Raw genomic sequence first — 24652 nt, forward strand, 5'->3', positions numbered from 1 at the left:
TATATTTGGGTTAAATCCAGATCATGATATGTTATTTTTGTACATCATGGATTTGATTTGTTAAATTTTTTCTTTTTCTCTTTTTATGAAGGTATAATTTATATGCAGTAAAATTTACCCTTTTTAGTGTATAGTTACATTTTGACAAATGCAGGCAGTTGGGTAACCATTGCCAGGCACCACAATTAAGATAAAGAACAGTTTTGTCAACTCTCACAGATTCTCCCATGCCCCTTTGCAATGAGTTCCTTCCTCCCCCAGCTGTCAGCCCACCAGGTGACTACTGACTTTTCTTTCCCTGTGGTTTTGCCTTTTCCAAAATGTCATATAAATGGAATCATGCAGTATATTGCCTTTGGATTCTAGCTTCTTTAACTTAGCATAGTGTATTTGAGATTCATCCATGTGGTTGTATGTATCACTAGTTCATTCTGATTGCTGAATGTGCCATTGTATAGTTATGTACAGTTTGTTTATCCATTTCCATTTGAGGGATATTTGGGTTCTTCAAGTTTGGGGCAATTATAAAGTCTTCATAAATGAAGGTTTGCTAATGTTTTATTTAGCATTTTTCATCTGGGTTTATAGCCTTTAATTTTTCCCCCCTTTTCCTTGCCAAGTTCTAGTATGAGGTTATCATATGCTCAAAATGAGTTGGGGAGTGGTTTCTTCTTTATTCTTGGGATTAAATTAAGATTAGAATTGTTCCTGGGATATTTGGTAGGTCTTTTTGGTAGAAGTGTCTGGGCCTGGATGGAATTTTTTCTGGAAAGGTTTTACACTGTTGACCGTTCATGCTTTCTGTTTCTGGTTAAGGCAGTTTAGGTAAACTCTGTTTTTCTGGTAATGTGTCCATTTCCTATAAGTTGTGAAGTTTATAAAAAATTATTCTTAAGAATCTCATTTTTTGGGATGCCTGGGTGGCTCAGTTGGTTAAGCGTCTGTTTTTGGCTCAGGTCATGATCTCGGTCCTGGGATGGAGCCCCACATCTGGCTCCCTGCTCAGCGGGGTGTTTTTCTGCCTCTCCCTCTGCCCCTCCCCCCTTCTCTCTCTCTCTCAAATAAATAAAATGTAAAAAAAAGAGAATCTCACTTTTCTATTACTTGTAGCATTTATAAGTTATATCCCTGGTTTTAAATTTCCCTAGAAATAAGTCCATAGCTTTTAAAACTTGTTAGTTTTGGGGCACCTGGGTAGCTCAGTCGTTAAGTTTAGCGTCTGCCTTGGGCTCAGGTCATGATCCCAGGGTCCTGGGTTCGAGCCCCTCATGGGGCTCCCTGCTCAGGAGGAGGCCTGTGTCTCCCTTTCTCACTCCCCCTGCTGTGTTACCTCTCTCTCGCTGTCTCTTTCTGTCGAATAAATAAAATCCTTAAAAAAGAAAAGAACTTGTTAGTTTTCAGCCTCTCTTCTATTAAGATTAATTTGGGTTATGAAATTTCTACTTTAGCAGTTTGTGACATATAATTTTTTTCTCATTCATTTCTAAATATTTTCTAATTTTTGTTTTTCTTTAACCTTAGGCTGTTTGGAAGTGTGTTTCTTAACTTCCAAACACAAAGATTTTTTAACTACGTTTTTTGTTACTAATTTCTAAGTCAACCATATTGTCAGAGAATTGTATATTAAAGAATGAGAATATAGATACTGTCATATTTATTTGTAGAGAATTGCTTTATTGTATGCGATTGATTTTTTATAATTGTATATGTGTTTGAAAGGATTATATTGTTAGATCAAGCTTTTTATGTTCACATCTTCCTTCATTTTTTGATCTGCTTGTTTAATTAGTGAAAGGTTTGTTAACATCAGCCACGATTTATGGTTTTCAGTTTTTATTTTAAATACTTTGAGGCTGAGGAATTGACTCATTATTCTTGTTATTATGTGGTGGCCTTCTTTATCTCTGGTAATGTTTCTGCCAGAAAGACTTAGCTTATGCCAATAGTCACACCATCTTTCTTCTGGTAAGTGTATACGCCTTGTATATCATTTTCCATTCTTTCAGTCTTTCCATATTCTCATGTCTCAGATGTCAATTGTACATAGTATAGAACTGGATTTCTTTTGTAACTTAGTCTGACAGTCTTTGTCCTTTACTAGAATATGTAGTCTGTTTGCATTTTTCATTATTACTGATACTTGGGTTTTGTCCTTTTTCTCTTTCTTGCCTCTTTTGTGCCCCCCCCCCCATACAATTTTTTTATTTTCCTTTTACTGGTTTGGAAGTTAGATATTCAGTTTCTTGTCTCCAAGTGGTTCCTTTCAGAATTGTAACATGAATTCTTACCGACGTTCAAAATTAATCAAGGTTTTTACCCTCTCCATATACAAAGGCCAGTATTTGCCTTGCTTTGCTCATATATTTAACACTTTCTTGGGTCACTATTCTGTGTTTAGAATCATTTATGCTTTTTAGAATTTGGATGTGTCTGCTGGATAGAAAACTTAATTCTGTTTGCCCTTTTTTAAAGATAACTTTCTAGGTTTGGAATTCTAGATTGGCTAAGTATATTCTCAACATATTGAAGATATTTTCTGGCTTCCATTATTAATTTTGAAAAGTAAGCTATCAGTCTTAATGATTTCTAATTTGAAAGTAATTTATCTTCTTTCTCTGCTTGCTTTAAAAATCCTATTTTTGTCTTTGATATTCTGTAGTTTATGGTGTGTTCTTTGTGATTTCTTTTTATTCAGCTTTGATCTGTTGTGCTTCTTGTTTTCATTGATTCTGAAAAATAGTCATTATCTCAAATATTTTCCCATTCTCTCTCTTTTCTGGAATTCTGTATATCTGTGTGTGTATCAAATCATCTTTATCTTCCATTTGTCTTCATTTCTTTTAAGTTTCCATCTCTTTGTAAATCTGCTACATTCTGGAAAATTTCTTCTGATGCATCTCTCAGTTTACAGATTCTCTCTTTAGTGTGTCTAATTTGCCTTGAGCTCACTTATTGAATTTTAAATTCCAGTTACAGTTTTTATTTTAGTATTTCATTATAATTTTTTTTCAAATTGCTTTGGTCATTCTTTTTAGATTTCTCTTATTCTGGTTCCCATTTTTGGTACCTTCTTTTCTTAGTGATTTTTTTCTTTTCTTTTTCTCTTTTTTGTTTCTTAAGGTGCTCATTTTGTTTCAGTTTTTTTTTTTGGTGGGAATTTTTTGAGGCCTGGGACAAAGATGGACTTCTAAGAGAGGGTTTGCTTTTGCCACTGCCAGGCACCTGAGTAGACTTTTGTCCTGGGACTGCTTTATATTCGAAGTTTTCAAGGCCACCCATGTGGTGTAAATTGGGCTGCAAACCTGAGTGGTGACTGATTTTGGTTACATATTCTCAGGGACATGTTTTTTCTTCTTCAATTTAGCACCATGACTCCAGGCAGGCAGTTTCAAAAAGTATAACTCAGTGGGATAGAAAAAACACGCAAATAACTATTATAGAGGATAGTAAGAGTTAATGTATGAAAGCCTGCAGTAGTACAGGGGAAGGATCAAATATGTCTGCCTGGGTTTAGAAAGTTTTCGTAGTATGGAAATGTTTGATATGTGTCTCAAAATATGAGTCTTTTCAAGTTAGGAAGTAAGAAGGAACCCAAATGAGCAGATAAAAAGCACAGAGAACTTTTAAAGGATAATTGAGATTGATCTAAAATGGGTGCAGTGTGGGATATATGGTATGTTTCTTGGAGCAGTTGGGTATAAATTTATAAAAGGGTAGATTGAAATCAGATTGTAGAGGGCCTTGAATGTCTTGGCTAAGGAATTTAGATTTTCTTAAACGCCACGTGGGCCATCAGACTCTTAGCTCTGCCGTCAAGCTTTTAAGTTGTTAGTGATTAGCTGCTTTTCCATTTTTCTCAACAACTCTTCTAAACCTTTATTATTTTTTTCAGGCCTTTTACTCAATTTTATTCCTATTGTTCAGCCTATGGGTGTGCCTCCTATTTCAAGTATTCTCACTCAACTTTCAGCTTCTCACTTTCTGACTGTAAATTTATATCTGTATTGATTTTCACTTCATTTCATTTTTGTTTATGGCCACTTTGTTTTAACCTGTATTTCTGGCTCTAACTTCTCCTTTCTCTGGAACATTGCTCCATCTGTTGTTTATTTTGATTCATCTTTAACCACTTTCTCTTAAGGAGTTCTTAGTATAAACGTATTTACGTCTTCCTCCCAAAGTGTAATCACTCTCTCTTCCCCATTCTATATTCTCCCTTAACTTGTCTTTTCAACCAGATTCCTTGAAAGGCTAGCCGGTGCTGACTCTCTTCACTTTACCTCTCAATCCAGTGCAATCCGCTTGTCTACTCTTCACTGAAACTAGTCAGGGCAGAGTTACTTTGATGTAATTACAAAATTAATTTTAATTTTCCTTCATTTTTTTATTTCATTTTTCCATTCATTCAAAAATTGAGCACTTTTGGGGCGCCTGAGTGGCACAGTGGTTAAGCGTCTGCCTTAGGCTTAGGGCGTGATCCCGGCGTTATGGGATCGAGTCCCACATCAGGCTCTTCTGCTGTGAGCCTGCTTCTCCCTCTGCCACTCCCCCTGCTTGTGTTCCCTCTCTCGCTGGCTGTCTCTATCTGTTGAATAAATAAATAAAATCTTAAAAAAAAAAAAAATTGAGCACTTTATTCCAGGCTCTTAGAAATCTATCCATGAACAAATAGTCAGTTAATGCCTTCATGGGCTTGTATTTTAGAAAGAGGAAGAATAGATATGATTAGTAAATAACAGTTATGGGAAAAGTGTAGCAGGGTAAGTAGGGGGATAGCAGGTATAGGTTGTAGTATTAATGAGTGATCAACAAAGGCCTGAGTTTGAAGGTGAGATTTAAACAAAGGCTTTGGAGACCATGAGGGACTAGCCAAATGGATATCTGAGGGAAGAGCTTTCTAGGCAGATAAAAAATAGCTAGAGCAGTGGTTTTCTAACTTTGGTCCTTGGACCAGCATTACCTGGGAACTTAATGAAAATGCAAATGCTGGGGTGCCTGGATGGCTCAGTTGGTGAAGCGGCTTCCTTTGGCTCAAGTCATGATCCCAGAGAGGAGCCCGCATCTGTTTCCCTGCTCAGCGGGGAGTCTGTTTCTCCCTCTGCCCCTTACCCCACTCATGCTCTCTCTTGCTCCCTCTCTCAAATAAATAAATAAAAATCTCTAAAAAAAATTAAATGTAAATGCTCAGGCCCTATCCTAGGTCTACTGAATTGGAAACTCTGGACACGGGGCCCAACAATCTTTATTTAATAAGCCACCTTGTTGATTCTAATACCTGGTAAAGTTTGAGAATCAACAAACTAGAGTAACTATTGTTAAGGCAGAAGGGTACCTGGTATATTTGGGAAATATCAGGGAGGCCTGTGCCACTAAAGAAAAGAGAGTGGGGGTGCTGAATAGTGGGAGAGAAGAGGTCAGAGATGGGTTGGGATCGATTATGCACAGCCTCATAAGAACTTTGTTTTTTATTCTGAATGAAATGTGAGCTACTACAGGGTCTTGAGCAAAAGACTGGTATAATTTGTTTTATATTCTCAAAGGACCAAACAGGCCACAATGTTGAGAATATTCTATAGGGAGTACACATATCTACTATATTTAGTGATGTTTTTCTTGATAAATGTGAAATTTGGGGGTTTCAGTAATACCATATACATCTGGAATTTCTTATAATCTTCTGATTTTCCTCTTTTTTTTTAATAGTATTCTTTTGTAATTTCTTAACTGTCCTCTGTGTTCCATTGTCCAAGGGTGTTCTTAATTAGATGGTTTTAACTACTACCTATGTCCTGATGATTGTCTTTAGCTCAGTTTAGAATTCTGGATAATAATTTTAAAAATACTGCATGACTGCCTAAGACCAATCTGGGAAGTACTGAGTCAGAATTGAAATAGTTGTATCGTAGAGACCCGTAACAGTGGTAGGACAGTGCCTAATTATGTTTGGTGAATTAAACAATGACCTGCTTTTATAAGTTTTGTGTAAAGTTAGATTTATAGTTTGAAATTTATGGTTTGTACTTGTTTTAAAGGAAGCATTGTGCTCATAAGTTACTGCCAGCTTAATGTAAATTCTATTATTGAAATAATTACTTTCAGTTCATAAGTTATTTTATCAAAGTACAATTTTAACTTATTTAATATTTTGAGTCATTTTGCCTGATAACATTCAGTAATGAGGCTGATATGAAACGTTTGGTCAGATTTTCATTCTAATAGCATTCTTTCCTTTTTGGTCAGAGATTGTGAAAATGAGAGACCCCTTAAAATAATTATTACCAAATATCATATAGCATTTTATTTTAAATTGATGGTAGCTGTTTTTCAGAGTATTCAAAGTATGCTGTTTTATTTCAAAGGATTAGAAGATAAAGAACAAAATTTAACAAGAAGAATTAGTGCCTCAGACATTCTATCTGAAAAGGTAAGATCCTCCTTTTTGGAATTGGGTGTCTCTGTAAGACTGATTCTTATACTGCTTTGCTCTGTTCTTTTGAAAGAGGATTCTGTCTTGTTTTCCATTCTTTTCCTTTACATCATTTCTTTCATCATTACCTCCATTTGAACATAAGCCTAAAAGATAAGAAAATCTGGAGAGATGTCCTTCAGTATCTTTGGGTTGGGTTCAGTCAACTTGAATTTAATTGAAGTGTTTTTTTATATATATCCGTAGATAGATCTTTTGGTTATTTTTTTGAAACTTTTAATAGTCACCCAGAGTTTTCCTGCTTTTGGGGGATTATCCTGTGTGGGAGATCTTTGGACTTAGACCTTGACCTGCTGTTCAGTTCTAGCTCCTCCTCTTATTAACTGAGTGATCTTGGTGTAAGCTCTTGCCTTTGCTTGCCTCTGTTTCCTTCTCTGCACAATGAGTTTGATGTCATCTGTTCTCTGGATTGTGGTGAGGTTCAGCAGGATAAAGTACAGAAGCGCCAAACACTGTGTTTGACATGTAATAGCTCTCAATAGCCCAAGCCTTTTCTCTGTTGAATTAGAGATCTGGAATACCTTTATTCCTTTTAAGATTTCAGTTAGTTTTTATGAGTAAATTAAAATGATGCAAAGAGCCTAGAAGCTTTAGGAAAGAGATGATCCTGAATTTAAGATTGATAATATAATAGATACATGTGTACACACACACACACACACGCATGTGCATGTGTATACATTTTTTAATGTCCTTACAATAACTTCATAAATTAAGTTGACATTATTTGATTTACAGATGAGGTAAGATTCATATGGGTAGATTAAGTGGCTTGCCTAAAGTTCTGTAGGACTTAAATGTCGGAGCAAGGAGTTAAATGGGGTTCGGTGCTCTTGCTGATCAGGTAACTGCTTGAAGTAGCATATAGTTGTATGACAGAATCAGTACCTTCTTTCTTTCATTCCTAGAGGAGTGGTTGCAAAAAGTAATCAAAGACTTTTAAGTCTCAATGGAACAGTGATGATAGCTTTATTTTAAACTCTCTAGATCAGGACTATCCAATAGAATTTTCTACAATAATGGAAATGTTCTTTATTTACACTTTCCAATATGGTAGCTATTAACCACATGTGGCTTTTAAGCACTTGAAATGTGATTAGTGTGGCTGAGGAACTAAATTTCTTATTCAATTTTAGTTAATTTAAATTTATATAGCCACATGGGGCTCATTGCCACCATACCAGATAGCACAGCTCTAGAACTGCAGGACCAAGCAGTAGAATTTGGTATGTTTAAGTGACTTAGAGTTAAAAAAAGATAATTTTTTCAACTCATTTGTTACGTGTATTTCCCAGTGGTGGAAAGGGTATCTATAGCCTGGTTTGGGTAAACTGAAGTACTGAAATATGTGGTGGCAATTCAGTTAGGCATTTATGATAGTTTATAGTAAAGTGAAACCAGTAGGAAGGACCCACTGCTTAGGAGTTAAATAATTTAATAGGATATTAGACAAAATGTGATTATAATTCACTTATAAGCAAAAGTTATTAGGTAAGTGGGCGTTAACCTTTTTGAATCTAGGTCTCTTTTGATTCCCGCCTTCTTTATACATACACATAAAGAAAAAAAGAGTTTTGCATTTGATTTCAAAGGATAGGGAGGCCAGAGGACTCCTAATATGTCTCTCCCCACCATATCTATGTACTCCAATTAAGAATCTGTGCTTATGGGGTGCCTGAGTGGCTCAGTTGGTTAAGCGGCTGCCTTCGGCTCAGGTCATGATCCTGGGGTCCTGGGACGGGCTCCCTGCTCACCCTGCGGAGCCTGCTTCTCCCTCTCCCTCTGCCCCTCCCCCTGCTTGTGCACGTGTGCTCTGTCAAATAAATAAAATCTAAAAAAAATCTCTGCTTACTTTGCCTGACATTTTCTTTTTTTTTTCTTTTTTTTTTTTTTTAAAGATTTTATTTATTTATTCGACAGAGAGAGACAGCCAGCGAGAGAGGGAACACAAGCAGGGGGGTGGGAGAGGAAGAAGCAGGCTCATAGCGGAAGAGCCTGATGTGGGACTCGATCCCGGAACGCCGGGATCACGCCCTGAGCCGAAGGCAGATGCTTAACCGCTGTGCCACCCAGGCGCCCCTGCCTGACATTTTCAATTATATTTTAGCTAAAATGTTAGAGAATGGATTTTTTAAATTATTTTTAAAAAGGTAGAGTGAAAAAATTAAGATATTTCAATTGGAAAAAAGCTTTCAAACATTGGCTGTTAACCTGTTTTCCTGTTTTAGCTTCCCTGAAGAAAAGTCTTGGGTGGTCAAAATATTTTAAATATTCAGATAAGTATCTGTAGTTTTAGAACATGTAATGTTCAAATATAAGTAAATCTAAAGAATTATAAAATACGTATTTTTTAAAAAGTTTGCAAATTTCAATCTTGAGATTCAGTGTACCTGTTCTCTGTATTACTTGTAAGACTAGTAAATCACATGGTTCTGGAATCACTTCATTCTTCATTCTTGACCTCTCCTGGGTCAATTTCTTCTTGGATTTCCTGTCATCAGATTTTTACTTTCTTGTTTGTCATCAGATTTTTACTTTCTTGTCAGTTAAATGCTGATCTCTGATCCTTAACTTCCTTTTCGCATCATCCTGTTCCATCAGTTGTACTTATCCCCTCTAACCCTTCAATTTACATATGCACACACCCTCCACAGATTGATCTTCCGTCTATATCATAGGGATTGGATTGGGTTGTAGGGCTGTGATAAGTAGTTTGTTTCCTTACTTTACTTATATTGCCATTTAAATGTTTCCTTTACAACTAACTCTAAATTCTGATCCTTGGAAAGGTTTGACTTGGTAAAATGTTTAAGGTCAAATAATAGAACTAAGAAGTTACAACTATTTCTTTTTTTAAAGAAACTTGGTGAAGATGAAGAGGAACTGTCTGAACTACAACTTCGTCTTTTGGCTCTTCAGTCAGCCAGTAAAAAATGGCAACAAAAAGAACAGCAGGTGATGAAAGAAAGCAAAGAAAAGTTGACTAAGACGAAAACTGTACAGCAAAAAGTTAAAACCAGTACAAAAACACATTCAGCCAAAAAAGTTAGCACTACAGGTGATCATTTCTGTTAAATTCTTTTGAATTCATATATCAGTGTAGTTTCAAGATTTTAACTCAGAAAGTTTTGAGTTTGGGAAGTATAGGGCCCTGAATGGGGGACAGTCCTATATAAACAACTTGGAGGAGCAGCTGTATATTTGATTTAGTGATAATGAAAATAAATATAAAGCATTTGTTTTCCTTTATCTAGAAAATTCTAACTAATAGATACTGATGTTTCTGTATTTTCATTTAAAGCTAAACAGGCATTAAGGAAGCAGCAAACAAAGGCATGGAAGAAACTACAACAGCAAAAAGAACAGGAAAGGCAGAAAGAAGAGGATCAGCGGAAACAAGCTGAAGAAGAAGAGAGAAGGAAAAGAGAAGAAGAAATCAGAAAAATTCGGGATCTCTCAAATCAGGAAGAGCAGTACAATCGATTCATGAAATTGGTTGGTGGAAAGAGGAGATCAAGAAGTAAGGTAAAGAGTGTAAAAATATAAATCAAAACAATATTCAAATTTAAGTGTCCTTATTGTCTTACTTCATAAATACAGCCAACTAAGAAAAAGTATAGAGTTACTGTGTTTGATAGAACTTGTTACAGCTTTTTGGGGGAGAAGGGAAGGTTGGTTATAATTGAGAATGAGTTTTCTATAGTTGTAGATACTAGAAACCGAAGAAATGAAAGATGAAAGTTACGGTTAGCAAAGTCTGCTTTTGGCTTTTTCATCTTTCTCTGTTTAGAAGAAAGTAAGATTACTAACTTGTAGTGAGGACTTACCCTAAAAATGGCCATACCCTAAGTATTAGGGGAGAATTTCATTAGGGTGTTCTGTTGTATTTTTTTTTAGCATTTGTTTAGTATTGTAGAATTAAAATTGTGTCATGACTAATTGGTATGGACTATTTTAAAGAAAGTTAAATCATCATAGCCTTAGTGTTTTGGCTACTTTAGTTATTTAGCATTTGTGAACCTTTACTAAGTAAAGTCATTGATAATGATTGTCATTGTTTTTTATGAATGGTGTCAGGCGGTAAACTGGAGATTTAATATTGATCTAGTGATATCAGTGACAGATTTCAGGATTTTGAGATTTGAAATTAGACTTGTGAATGAACTACCAAAGAAGAGAGGGATGTTAGAGTAAGAGCTCTTTAATTGTAGGGAGTCAGGAACTAGGTTTGCTTAAGCAAGGAATTTATAAATATACTTCGAATTTCTAAAAAGTACTTTGTTAGAGTCTTTTTTAAGAAAAAAGTATTGTAGTTCCACGTTACTGTTATCAATCTTGATAGGTTTTCTTAGCTATGAACTATCTCTGTGAGTGAAACGTTGTAAGAAATACAAAAAGAAAACTACACACAAACACATCGCCTAAGAGTTTCTGGTAGTCAGCTGTCATCAGTGTATTCATAACTAAGATGTTACTTTATTTTTTCAAAATGCTCTAAAATATAGCCTTTTTTTTTTTTTTAAAGATTTTTATTTATTTGAGAGAGAGAGAGTAAGGGAGAGGGAGAGAGAATCTGAAGCAAACTCTACACTGAGCACAGAGCTTGACATGGGACTTGATTCCACAACCAGGAGATCATGACCCAAGCTGAAACTAAGAATCAGACACTCAACCAACTGAGCCACCCAGTGCCCCTAAAATATAGTCTTGATGACATAAAACTTGAATTTATTCATCTAGTTTCTCATACAGAGAGGCCATAAGTGTTCAGGAACTTGGTGTCATCTTATTTTTATAGAGGAATATGATTTTTGATACTGTTCCCTAGAGGATAACTGTCAATTGTTTCATAATTTCTAGCCTACGAATAGACTAAGACAGAAAATGCTTTGAAACTGAAAAATATCTTGTGTTATTAGTCTTCAGATCCTGACCTAAGACGATCCTTAGATAAGCAACCTACTGATAGTGGAGGAGGCATTTATCAATATGATAACTATGAAGAAGTTGCTATGGATACAGATAGTGAAACCAATTCTCCAGGTATGAACCAAAACTTAAAAGTCACATATTTACAAATTTTTATAAATGGAAAATGATCATAAAGCTACCCAAAAGCTTGAAAGAAATGTGTAATGAAAGTGACGTTTGCTGGTGAATTGTGTAACCATAGACATTTGGTGGAGTACTTTGAGAGCAAACGTCAAATGTATAATATTAACCTTTCTTTCAAGTGTTTCTTTCTAGATAGCATTTAAATAAAAAGGCAGTGTTTAAACTCTGCTATTAATCTAAAAAATGAAGATTGTGGGAAAGATGAGAGTACTGCTTTTAAATAAAAAAAATAAACTTTCAATCTCTTATCTTTATATCGTAATTTCTGCTCTAGTTAAAAAAGAAAAATGTTTCTTGTTTTTGGGCTTCCTTTCTCCTTCCAGTGATGGTACTTTGTAGGAATTTGGAGATGATAAGTGGTACTACTAGTGGCATCTCAGTAGAGGCTGGTTAGAACTGGTCAGGGCAGTACTTCAATTAGATTGCATATTCTAGGATGTGACTCTTCTTGAGGGCTGGAGACTTGCTTTAATTGATATTCAGGGGTGATTCTGTGGGAGACCTATTTTCTCACTAATTAAAACACATAAAACTGAGGCCGATAACTGAATGTAGTTGGCATTCTAGGAACTGGAATGCTTACTTGAAAGATCATATGTATTTCTCCCTGTGGTCATATTGTCAGAACATATCAAAACGAGATTCTTACTTTAGTGTGTCCAGACAGAAACAAAGAAAAATCTGTATGATTTGGGTAATGTTTACCAAAAATGCTTATTTTTGGTTATTGTTTTTAGGCTTATGTTTGATAATTTCATATTATGTTTTGATTTCAAAATTTAACTCTTTGGTCAGTATTAAGTTTTCTTACTTCTGGGTTCTTCAGGATAATTCATAGCATTCCTAAGTATTGACAGTATTAATAGTCTTTATTTCTATAAAATAATTTTATGAACTATGCTTCAAAAGAATTTTGTAAAAAATTGAGAATGTACTCTTCCCTCAGCTTTGTCAAATTGTAGCTTTTTGCTCTATTCGCTACAGGTATTTATTTTTAAGAAGTAAAATGTTCTAAAGGACATTGTATTTTCAAATGGTATCATTTGGGCACGGGTTAACTATATAAATCATGTGGGTAATAGCCATATTGACTTAAGAGACAGCTGGGAGAAAGAAGCAGCATTAGTTTTTCCCTGAGGTTATACAGTATTGGGTAGCAAGAGTAGTCTTTGAATCTGTCCTATTTCACTGACTCATAAGAAACCACTGAAGGTAAAATGCACAATTATTTTTACCTGCTTCCGGGGAAGGAAAAAAATGCTAACAATTTAACTGAGATTCATTGATTTTTAACTATTTCAGAATTATTAAATGTGACAAAGTGTACATTTAATTGATTAAATACAGCAGTAGGTAGTTCTTTTCACTCCTACTATTTGCTTTCTATACAACTTAAGTAGTTCATTTTTTCATTCCACATAAAGGGAGGAATGGAATTGCCACATTACTGGTTTGTTTTTTGTTTGTCTTTTGGTTAGGACATTTTAGTAGATTCAGGGGAGTTTTTTGTTTTATTATTCCTTAAAAATATGTTTGTAAAACATATGCTCTTTTTCCTGTTAGATGAGTGAAAGGTGGAACAAAGAGTTTTAAGGTGTTAAGAGCCAACTTAAGTTGGAAGGCTTTCTTCATGATGGTAAAGGACAATGTTGAATAGGTGGCGAGGTCGCATGGAGTTTAAAGATACTAATTTGCACTCTGTTTAGGTGTATTTTTATTTCTTCAAACGTCATTATCTTTATTCCTTTCAAAGTATATTCGTAAACTCTTAACCAAAAAATTTTTTACAGCCCCTTCACCGGTGCAACCACCATTCTTCTCTGAATGTTCACTGGGGTATTTTTCTCCAGCACCATCTATTTCTTTGCCTCCGCCACCTCAGGTTTCTGTAAGTGAGAACTGATGTGATTTTTAAGAAAATTATTCTGTTGTTTTGTGTCTTTACTAATTTGTATTGAAAAACTGGCATTTAACGAAATTAGTTAATGTTTGAAGAGAACTTAAATTAGAATTGTTTACCAAAATTAATAGCTATGAAACCTATAGAATAAATAGTTAATTATGGATTGGCAGGCTGTTCATTTGGGAGATTTTTTCATAGCTAATTTTTTTTTGAAAGATTTTTATTATTTATTTGACAGAGAGAGACAGCCAGCGAGAGAGGGAACACAAGCAGGGGGAGTGGGAGAGGAAGAAGCAGGCTCCTGCGGAGAAGCCTGATGTGGGGCTCCATCCCAGAACCTGGGATCACGCCCTGAGCCCAAGGCAGATGCTTAACAACTGTACCACCCAGGCGCCCCTCATAGCTAATTTTTAATCTCATGTGTACTTTCTTTCAATATTTAGCACGTTTCCTTTTTCCTTCTCAGCTAGTAGCTCCTCCAAAAATTTATTCCAAAGCAGAATAAGATTATCTACTCTTTTGCATTATCTTCTTTTGGCAGTTGGGATTTAAGTGCATTAGGATACTTTTAGAAATGAATTCTTTCCTTTCTCCTCTTTTGATAAATACAGTTATTTTTAATTTGAAATTTTAGCAAAAGAACATTGTATGTAGAAGTTAGTTTCTTTTTTCCCCAGATTCCTTTTAAAAGAACTGCCAGGCCCTCATTTAAAAGAAAAGAAAAGAAAGAAAAAAGGAAGTGGGGGAATCATAAAGTAAAAGTTCTGAAGTTATTTCTAGATTGAAAGAACCTACAGACCAAGTTGGATCTCTCTCAGTAGGTTACCAGGGAACTTTGCCATTTCATAGTTCCTAGGTGGACATCTGGTGTTCTCCTTGGAAGCTTAAGGTGAGGGGAATATTAGAGCACAGAGTGAGAGAAAACTTTTTTTTTTTTTCCCTTCTTCCTCGAAATGTTTCCTTTTGGGAAATGGAGAATGGATGAACTAAATGACAAGGGAAATTCTGGCAGTTCTTTGAAACAAAAATATATCCAAACTCAGAGATTGGTATAAATTTGGTTTTCTTTGTAAGTAATTTGTTAAGAAGCCATCACACAGGCATTTAAGAGAGTCTTCTTAACAGTTCTTGAAATACTCTGGACTATTTCCAGAATCCCTTTGGTGCCTAATTTTTGTTTTTTACTCAAATATCTATCATATGTTCTTGGCTTTCAATATCTTCACTTGTTTTCAGGTAGTCCTTTAGAGGAGAGACCCCATAAACTTTGATTTCTGTCTTTTGGAATACTGAATGAAAATAAGAAAGGGAGTGGAGAAGTTTGTATAATTACCTTGAGGTTCATAAATTAGATGTTTCAAATATTATTGATTTTTTTTATTGCAAAAATTATACTTTTTTCATGGTTGAATATTGAATTTGGTTTAGTTTTAAGATGTGTACAAGACACTTCGGTCACTTATCATTACAACTAAAGTAATAACCTAAAGGTTACCATTTTAAATTTAATGTTGCTCCAGAGATAAATATTTGAAATTTGTAAAATTTGCACTGTAATTATTTCTTCTCTTTTAAAAATAACCAGTCTATGCCACCTTTGAGCCAGCCTTATGTGGAAGGCTTGTGTGTTTCTCTTGAACCTCTACCTCCTCTACCACCTTTACCACCTCTCCCACCTGAAGATCCAGAACAGCCTCCAAAACCACCTTTTGCAGATGAGGAAGAGGAGGAAGAAATGCTGCTTCGGGAAGAGCTACTTAAATCTCTTGCAAATAAAAGAGCTTTTAAGCCAGAGGTAATTTAGGTGCCTGAACCTCTAGGTGGTGCTCTTGACCTTAGTTTTAGCTTTGCTTTTCTCTGGGATTTATTGGGCTTTTCAGTAAAGCGTAAGTCTGAAGCTAATTTACTCAAGATTTTTCAAGATGAAGAAATGTCTTTTTATTTAGAAATGTTTCATATTTCTCTTTTCCTTACTTAGGAAACATCCAGTAATAGTGACCCACCTTCACCTCCAGTTCTGAACAATTCACAGCCTGTGCCAAGAAGCAATCTATCGATAGTCAGTATTAATACAGTATCTCAGCCTAGGATACAGAACCCAAAGTTTCACAGAGGACCTCGTCTTCCACGAACTGTGATCTCGGTAAAAACAAGCAAAATATTTAATCCTACGGTTAAACAGTTTGTGAGAAATTTTTATGAAATTTTGCTGTCTTATTCCCTAACTCCTAGTTTATTTATATATGTACATATATAAGAAAAATTTATTTTTTATTTATTAATAGTGAAATGGAAGCAGTTTCTTCTCTTGAAAACTGGTGGAGTTTAGTGATAATGTTTTTGGAGAAGCATTATTTTCATTATTACCTTTGCCATTTTTTTTTCAATTTTTTTCTATATAAATTGGTCCATTCAGATTTTCTTTGTTCCAGAGTTACTTTTAGAAAATTGTATGTATATTTTTTATTTCTCCCATCTTCATTTATGTCTTGCTCATATTTTTCCAATTAATACCTATACTGTAACAGCAGAATTTATTTATGATGTTTACTAATGTCCATCAAAGAGATTGAAACGACAATTTCTTTTTACCTTGTTTTCCAATGGCTTTGAAGTAAAATAACTGGAGCAAAGCCAAGCTGAAATCTTGCCTCTGATAGGTAAACCAATTTTGGCCACTTGCCCTGTCTATATAACCACAAAAGCCAAAAAGTTTTGTCAATAACTATGCAGAATTATTAATTTTTTGTTTGGTTGTAAAATAGCTAATTTAAGTGACATTATGGTTCCTTATAGAAAGTCGGAGAAAATAGGGCGCCTGGGTGGCTCAGTTGGTTAGGCATCTGATTCTTGGTTTCGCCCCAGGTCATAATCTCAGGGTTGTGGGATAGGGGGCCTGCTTAATTAAGATTCTTTCTCCCTCTCCCTCTGCCCTCCCTGCCTCTCTAAAATAAATGAAAGAGAGAAAGAAAGTTGGAGAAAATAAAACTTAATGAGAAAGGTGATCATGGTAGTGTCTAGAAAGACTGAAAATACAGAATATTTTATGTGGTGGGCAAATAACAGTATTGGTGAAGTGGAACAAAGTTAGTTATGCAACATAACGATAAGAAACCACAGACTGTCTACTTGGAGTCCATTATTTTTAGGAATTGAAATTCAAGAGGTTAAATGACTTGTCCAGGGCCACACATCTAATTGGGGTAGAGCCAAGAAAAGAATAGTTACTTTTGTCATCAAAAGTAACAAATATATTGGGGCGCCTGGGTGGCGCAGTCGTTAAGTGTCTGCCTTTGGCTCAGGGCGTGATCCCAGTGTTGTAGGATCGAGCCCCACATCAGGCTTCTCCGCTTGGAGCCTGCTTCCTCTCCCACTCCCCCTGCTTGTGTTCCCTGTCTCGCTGGCTGTCTCTCTCTGTCAAATAAATAAATAAAATCTTAAAAAAAAAAAAAAGTAACAAATATATTATCTTTGCAGCTTCCAAAGCATAAGTCAGTGGTTGTAACACTGAATGATTCAGATGACAGTGAGTCTGATGGAGAGGCTTCCAAGTCAACCAATAGTGTTTTCGGTGGATTGGAGTCCATGATTAAAGAAGCAAGACGAACTGCTGAGGTAAGTGCAGTAATGAAAGATGAAAAGAAAGGTGATTTATTGATAGTCATTAAGGTTTTTTTCCTGCAAATTAGACCTTAGAGGTCTAGATTTTTAATATATTAAATTGTGGAAATATTTTAAGTATTTGTGTTATTTAGGACTTTACATAATGAAGAACGTATAAATTTAGTTAGATTTAACTATTAAAAACCTGTTTTTTTCCAATTGACTAGTCCCGTTTTCAAAATAGTAAAAATTGAGTGGATAATTGTCCTCTGTACTAAGGAAATTTATTGCTTTGAAAATTGTATCATCTTACCAGAAAACAGTTTTTATTAAACTATGTTATCTAAGTACAACTTTTACCCCTATTTTTACTGTACATGTTGGTTACATATGATTTAGTTCAGTTATTTTAAAACTGTAGAGCTTTAGTGGGTCATGCAGTTAAGTTGTGGTTAACAGGCTGCATTGTTTTAAGAAAAGAAATAGAAAATAGTTATGAAGTTATTCATTTGTTTCTAAATACATAAATGTGCACTGGGTTGCAATATAAAATATAAATCTCAGTGTGGGATTATTGGAAGCTGTTGATTTGGTTGACTTCAACTGTTCTCTAGCAAGCTTCAAAACCGAAAGTACCTCCAAAATCTGAGAAAGAAAATGATCCCATGCGAACACCTGAAGCTTTGCCTGAAGAAAAGAAGATTGAATATAGATTATTAAAGGAAGAGATTGCCAAGTAAGTGGTTTTTTGTAATTAGTTGTAAAGGTATGTGCTATTTCAATACTTAACTCAGTCTTTATAGTTTATTCACATTGGGAATTGAGTGGTGCTGATTTTACCCAATATGCAGAGTTAATGTTTTTATAACTCACAGGAGGGGGAGCCAGATGATCATTTATAGACTTGAATACAGTGGTGCACTGAGATAGAAGCAGCTTGGAAACAGGTGAAAGCTGTTATAAAGGATTACTACACTCTCAATTTTTTTACACTTTAAATATATAATTTTATTTGTCAATTATACCTCAGTAAAGCTGAAAAAATACTTAGTAGAATCAGCAGTATTCTTCTTTTTTTAAATTAAAGTGTTGTTGACACACAGTGTTGCCCTAATTTCAGGTGTACAACATAGTGATTTGACAACTCTGTTCTTAGGCTGTGCAGACTATCACCTTTGAGTGCCAGCTTGGTCATGCATATTGGTCATCATCATTATTAGTCAATATGATTAATATTTTTATTTTGTGAAATAGAGCTTTAAAGATAAGTAATTTTAGTTTATTCTTTGGTATAATTCATCTACTTTTATTGATTATTTTAGTCGAGAGAAACAGCGTTTGATTAAATCAGATCAGCTGAAGACAAGTTCATCATCCCCAGCAAACTCTGATGTGGAAATTGATGGGATTGGCAGAATAGCAATGGTTACTAAGCAGGTTACAGATGCAGAAGCAAAACTTAAAAAACATAGGTGAGCCTCTTTATCTGATTAAATACTGGTATGTATTTAAATGTTTCTGTATTAGAATGATACATTTTTGTGGTTGTATGTCAATAACAAATATACTGTATGATTACAGATTCTTTCATACTTGGTAAAACTGTAGAAGGGTGTCATTTTACTGAATTGAACGTTTACGTAAAGTAATAGTATTAATGTTTAAATAATATATACATGGCTTATTCATTGCTAAAAACATTTATGAAACTCCTTGTTTTGGAATTTTCTTTAAAACTTTTACATCTTTTTGAAATACCTTCATTGGAACCGTACTGTTGTTGTTAAAGGTGGGCTTTATTGTTGGAAATAGTCATTACCCCGTCTGTTCAATAAGACACAGTCAAATATGGTGTTATTATGAATGTGTGAATATTAAGTTACAACCCTAAACATACATGTTTTATGAAATTATTGTGTTGTTGAGTGGTGTTTCAGAATTTTGAAAACGTACAACCTCACAAGATGAACATAATGAATTGTAGAATTCATTAGTATATTTGGGGAAGTTATTTATTTTATTGAGGTATAATTGATGTATATTAGTTTCAGGTGTACAACATAATGATATGATATTTGTGTGTATTATGAAATGATCACCACAGTAAGTTTAGTAACATCTGTCCCCATGTATAGTTACAGATTTTTTTCTTGTGATGATTACCATTAGCATATATTTGATAGAAATGATTATATTCTATTATGGCTATACATCTTTTTCACTCCACACACCTTGAAATCATTAGTTGATGAAAAACAAAATGGCTTTAGTTGACATCAACACTTGTGAGTTTTGTTCTGCTAGTCCTCCTGTAGGTTTACACATGTAAGGGGGAGTTTCTGTTCAAGGATGGTAAGACTTCCCTTATTGTGTTTTTAATAACTAACTGACTAATTCTTAAACTTCAAAGCTTGATTGTAAAAATTAATTGCAGTGATGAATTAACTCAATGTTAAAAATCTTTAGCAATGGATAAATAATTTAATGGTTTTTAAAACAAGCTTCAAAAGTTCATCCACCTTTAGTTAATTAATGAAGGGGAAAAGGTAGAAATTTACAGCCACCTTGGTACTCTTTATTTTTTTAAATCATGAAAAACAGTGTAATTTGGAGTGTTTTCGTAAGGCACGATGAATAGCTCAAGGACTTAGTGACGATGTATTTTATAAGTAAACAGAAGTATGTTCTGTTCTCATTTCTGAACAAGACATTGGAGATTAAGTATTCTGAACAAAATAAAATACATTTAAAAATAGTTTTTATAAATGTCTTCAGCATTTTATTACATCTAAAGTATGCCATTATTTTATGCACTAAGAAAGAAAACCTGCTGCTAGCCAAACAATGATACACAGTAATGTTAAGACATTACTGATACTAAAGATCTGAAAAATGTGCTTCATAAGTGAAATGGTGTGGCGGCCATAAATCTCCAGAATTACCAATAAGAAGTGGTATTGTGTGCGTTTTAAAAGAGATTAAAATAAATTCATTTAGGTTTCATTTATTTAGTAGCTTCAGTAAAAAGTGTGAAAAGGTTTTAAAAATTTGTCTTTCTGTTCCCCATTCTGTCACATATTCTCTGTCTTTATGATTCCTTCTAGATGTCAGTTGTTGTGACTGTTGACATATGATATCTTCTGGGAAAGATCCTTCATTTTTTAACCAATAATACTCAGTAGTTGAGAGAATGAAACTCTGTATCCATAAATTTATTTTTTTGTCCTTATTGTCATTTCCAAACTTTACATCTGCATATTGTTTAAAAATTTAGGCTTCCTTTTCCCCTTGCTTGCCTTGCTTTAGATAAAATGGGTTAGAGATTTGTAAGTGCTTGATAATGTTTATCAGATGTTTATTTGTATGGATAGTAAGAACATTATAAATGATGTTAAACAGTAGTTTTCTGTCCTAAGTCCTCATCTTTCAGGAGTACTCTGTGGTCAGATTCAGTCACATCTAGTAGTGGTTTTTCAACTGTAATTCACATTACTGATTTTTTAAGAAAAAGATCAGGCCCATTGTTGCTTTCGTAAAATGTAATAATGTCTATTTGAATACCTGTGTGATTAGTGAATATGAAAATAGTCATCCTTTTAAATCCTTATCTGTGTGTTATCAGTATATATATATATATATTTTGAAGATTATTTACTTGAAAGAGAAAGCACACGCATGCAGTGGGTAGGAGCAGAGGGAGAGGACGAGAGAGTCTTAAGCAGACTTCCTCATGGGGCTCCATCTCACCACTCAGAGATCAGGACCTGACGTGAAACCAAGAGTTGGATGCTTAACCTACTGAGCTACCCAGGCACCCCATCAGTAGATTTTGTAGAACAAGCTACTGCTTTATAAATTTTTTATTCTGTTGATGTTAGTCTACTAGTTTAGAAAAACATTAATAAGAATTTTGTTACTTCTCAATTAGGATTCTCTTGATGAAAGATGAATCTGTTTTAAAGAATCTTGTACAGCAAGAAGCTAAGAAGAAAGAATCTGTTCGAAATGCTGAAACAAAGATTACAAAACTTACAGAACAGCTTCAGGCAACAGAGAAGATTCTCAGTGTCAACAGAATGTTTTTAAAGAAGCTTCAGGAACAAGTAATGTTCTTTTTTTAAAATTAAGATATTGTAGTCTCATGTTTACTGCACATTTTTATGGTCCAGATTTTTTGTAAAACCAAACCATAAACCAAAGCCATCAAAATGTATAACCTTTGTACTGTTTTCCATTGTGACATACTATTGGAATATTTTTACTTTCAGGTGAATACCCTAAAGCTGCTGTGTTTAAGAAGGTATTTCCTCTCCTAAGGTTTACATTTACATTTCCAGAATTATCCTATATTTTCAGATTCACAAAGTTCAACAACGTGTTACCATTAAGAAAGCCTTGACTCTAAAGTATGGGGAAGAGCTTGCTCGGGCAAAGGCAGTGGCTAGTAAAGAAATAGGAAAACGTAAACTGGAACAGGATCGCCTCGGAGTAAGTTGTTTGTAGGAATATTTTATTTTTGGAAAGGAGAAAGTTATCATGGTACTTTTAAGGGTTAAGAGATGTATAAAATAACTCGTTTGTTTTTTGTTTTTTTTTTTTCTTGCCTGTTCAGAAAGATTAAAGCTTTGTTTTTAAATGACATCCACATTCTTGGAAGCTTTATTTTATAGTTATTGTTTTGATTTTGTCTTTTGTTTTTCATAGATTATAGATTAACTGGTATAACTGTTGGGGACTTTTGCAAAACTGTTCTCATCAGTGATTTAGTTTTATAATATTGGCATCATATCGTAGGGATAACACATTTATCTTCCCAAAAATTGTTTATGAAATCACAGTGATGTAAAATATGTATGTCATTTTTTCCCTCCAGCCAAACAAAATGATGAGACTGGACAATTCTCCAATATCAAGTCCCAGAAAGCATTCAGCAGAGCTGATTGCTATGGAAAAAAGACGATTACAAAAGCTAGAATATGAATATGCCCTGAAAATTCAGAAACTAAAAGAAGCCCGGGCCCTTAAAGCTAAGGAGCAACTAAATATTGCTCCAGTTGTGGAAGAGGAACCTGAATTTTCTTTACCTCAGCCATCACTTCACGATCTGACCCAAGATAAATTAAGTCTGGACACTGAGGAAAATGATGTTGATGATGAGATTTTGTCTGGTTCAAACAGAGAACGAAGAAGATCATTTTTAGAGTCTAATTCTTTTACTAAACCTAACCTTAAGCACACTGATACACCCAACAAAGAATGCATCAACAAACCTACTAAGAATACAGTGGAAAAACCAGAACTTTTTCTAGGGTTAAAAATTGGTGAATTACAAAAATTATATTCAAAAGCTGACAGCTTAAAACAGTTGATTTTAAAAACCACCACAGGCATTACGGAAAAGGCTTTGCATGGTCAGGTAGCTGAACATTTCATATGCTTTATAAAATCTAGGATTCACCCTAGCTTATTTGCTTTATGTAATTATTGTTTTCTTTTGCAGGAGATTTCTGTAGATGTGGATTTTGTGACAGCACAGAGTAAAACAACAGAAGTGAAGCCATGTCCGTTTAGACCCTACCATAGTCCTCTTCTAGTTTTTAAGTCCTACAGGTATAAAAGAAACATTCAATAAGCTTGAATTTCAGGACTCCTCCTTGCTGTTAATGACAGTATAACTTGGATATCATGATAATGAAAAAAATAATTATGTCATAGTGACTAAAAAATGAACTTGTCCTTTTAGGGAAAATAAAATTGTCTTGTTGTCAGATTTGAACCAAATCAGGAAGTGAGGTTTAGCTCATACTGGGTTCATTCTTACCAAATTCTAATTTCTGGCTACTGAGGGAATTGTGGAGAATTCTGGATTACTGTCTATTAGGGATTTTAGGAAAAATAACTATAGAGTCAGATGAGAATTTAAGTTTTAAAAAGAATTTTACCATTATTCTAAGTAATTCATTGGCCAGCTTTCATAAAATTGATTAGACATTCTCAGATGATTAACTTTGTGGAGGTTGTCTTTTTTAAAAAGACTTCTGGAAGTTGTGAGACTGTTAAGTGGGTAGGATTTAATAATAGAATCATGAAGCACCTATCAGGTAGTATAGGCTTTTCCCCTAGATTTTTTTTTTGGGCTGGTAACATGTGCAAGAAATACCAGTGTTGGGGCACTGGGTGGCTCAGTTGGTTTGAGCATCTGCCTTCAGTTCAGGTCATGATTCCAGGGTCCTGGGATCCAGCCCCGCAGCTTCTCCCTCTCCCTCTGCCTGCTGCTGCTCCCCCTGCTTGTGCTCTCTCTCTCTCTGCCAAATAAATACATAAAATCTTAAAAAAAAAGAAATACTAGTGTTATATACCCTTTTATTTTGTGATAAAACATTACTTTTAAGGATTTTATTAGAGAGAGAACGATAGCAGGGAGCCTGCTGCAGGGCTCCATCCCATAACCCTGAGATCATGACCTGAGCTGAAATCAGGAGTCAAACCCTTAACCAACTGAGCCACCCAGGCACCCAGAAAACACTACTTTTAAAATACAGGGTTTTTTGTTGTTGTTTTCTGTTTTAGATCATCTGTGTTCTAGGTATAAAAATAGTTGTCCCTATCATTGATATTCTGGTTTTTTAGAGTTCACTTTGATATTAAGTTTTAGATAAATAGTAAGCTCAAAGCATAGAAATTTTAATTAAGAAAAATGAAAAATTTCTTAATTTTCTGGGGAATATTTATGGAGCATAATGTGCCTGTCCACCTTTCTTCTCCTTAGATTTAGTCCATACTATCGAACCAAGGAAAAACTTCCCTTAAGCTCAGTATCATATAGTAATATGATTGAACCAGATCAGTGTTTCTGCCGTTTTGATTTAACGGGGACGTGTAATGATGATGATTGTCAGTGGTGAGTAGTTTTTATTTGTGAATATTTTATAATCTAAAAGGCAGTTTTGGTTGTTTAGCTTTGATATGTACATGATTATCTTTTCTGTGTTGTCATTTTATTTTAGGCAGCATACACAAGACTATACACTCAGCCGAAAACAGCTATTCCAGGACATTCTGTCGTATAATCTGTCTCTGATTGGTTGTTCAGAGACGAGCACTGATGAAGAAATTGCTGCTGCAGCAGGTATTTAAAGACCTCTTATTGTTCCCCAAGTGAAAATTTGAATGTAGGCAATTAAAAATTATTATGTTCAGTTGTGACATCATTAAGTAGTTGTAATCAGTACATTCACCTATGACATTTTATCCAGATTTGCTCTGATATAGTAGTCACTAGCCATATCTCGCTATTCAAATATAAATTAATTAAAATTTCTTCCTTAGTTGCAGCAGCCACATTTCAGGTGCTTGATAGCTGCTTTTGAGCTCAATAGCTCATTAGTGGTAAGTAATTACCAATAGGATAGTGCAGATATAAGACATTTCATCATTGTGGGTAGTTCTTTGGACAGAGCTCATCTAAATAGTTAAGTTTATTTAGAAGAATGTATTAACATATTTGTATAGCAATTTTATTAATGATTTTTAAACAGATCCCT

The 24652-nt window shown here is 34.6% G+C and overlaps 1 protein-coding gene across 1 annotated transcript in view; it reads left to right on the plus strand.

Moving 5' to 3' along the window:
* ZFC3H1 (zinc finger C3H1-type containing) overlaps nucleotides 1-24652 on the plus strand; it is a 50535-nt gene that overhangs the window by 6611 nt on the left and 19272 nt on the right. The window contains exons 3-18 of the mRNA XM_045789575.2: nucleotides 6360-6424; nucleotides 9347-9545; nucleotides 9789-10012; nucleotides 11407-11530; nucleotides 13393-13490; nucleotides 15091-15300; nucleotides 15484-15648; nucleotides 16983-17120; nucleotides 17723-17844; nucleotides 18431-18580; nucleotides 21037-21211; nucleotides 21465-21596; nucleotides 21982-22524; nucleotides 22609-22718; nucleotides 23878-24009; nucleotides 24116-24237. Of these exons, the coding sequence (XP_045645531.2) occupies nucleotides 6360-6424; nucleotides 9347-9545; nucleotides 9789-10012; nucleotides 11407-11530; nucleotides 13393-13490; nucleotides 15091-15300; nucleotides 15484-15648; nucleotides 16983-17120; nucleotides 17723-17844; nucleotides 18431-18580; nucleotides 21037-21211; nucleotides 21465-21596; nucleotides 21982-22524; nucleotides 22609-22718; nucleotides 23878-24009; nucleotides 24116-24237 (2709 nt within the window). The remainder of the gene's footprint in view (nucleotides 1-6359; nucleotides 6425-9346; nucleotides 9546-9788; nucleotides 10013-11406; nucleotides 11531-13392; nucleotides 13491-15090; nucleotides 15301-15483; nucleotides 15649-16982; nucleotides 17121-17722; nucleotides 17845-18430; nucleotides 18581-21036; nucleotides 21212-21464; nucleotides 21597-21981; nucleotides 22525-22608; nucleotides 22719-23877; nucleotides 24010-24115; nucleotides 24238-24652) is intronic.

This window comes from Ursus americanus, chromosome 17 (genome assembly GCF_024610735.1).
Source record: "Ursus americanus isolate L20-20 chromosome 17, mUrsAme1.1.p, whole genome shotgun sequence".
In the NCBI taxonomy this organism is placed as follows: Eukaryota; Metazoa; Chordata; class Mammalia; order Carnivora; family Ursidae; genus Ursus; species Ursus americanus.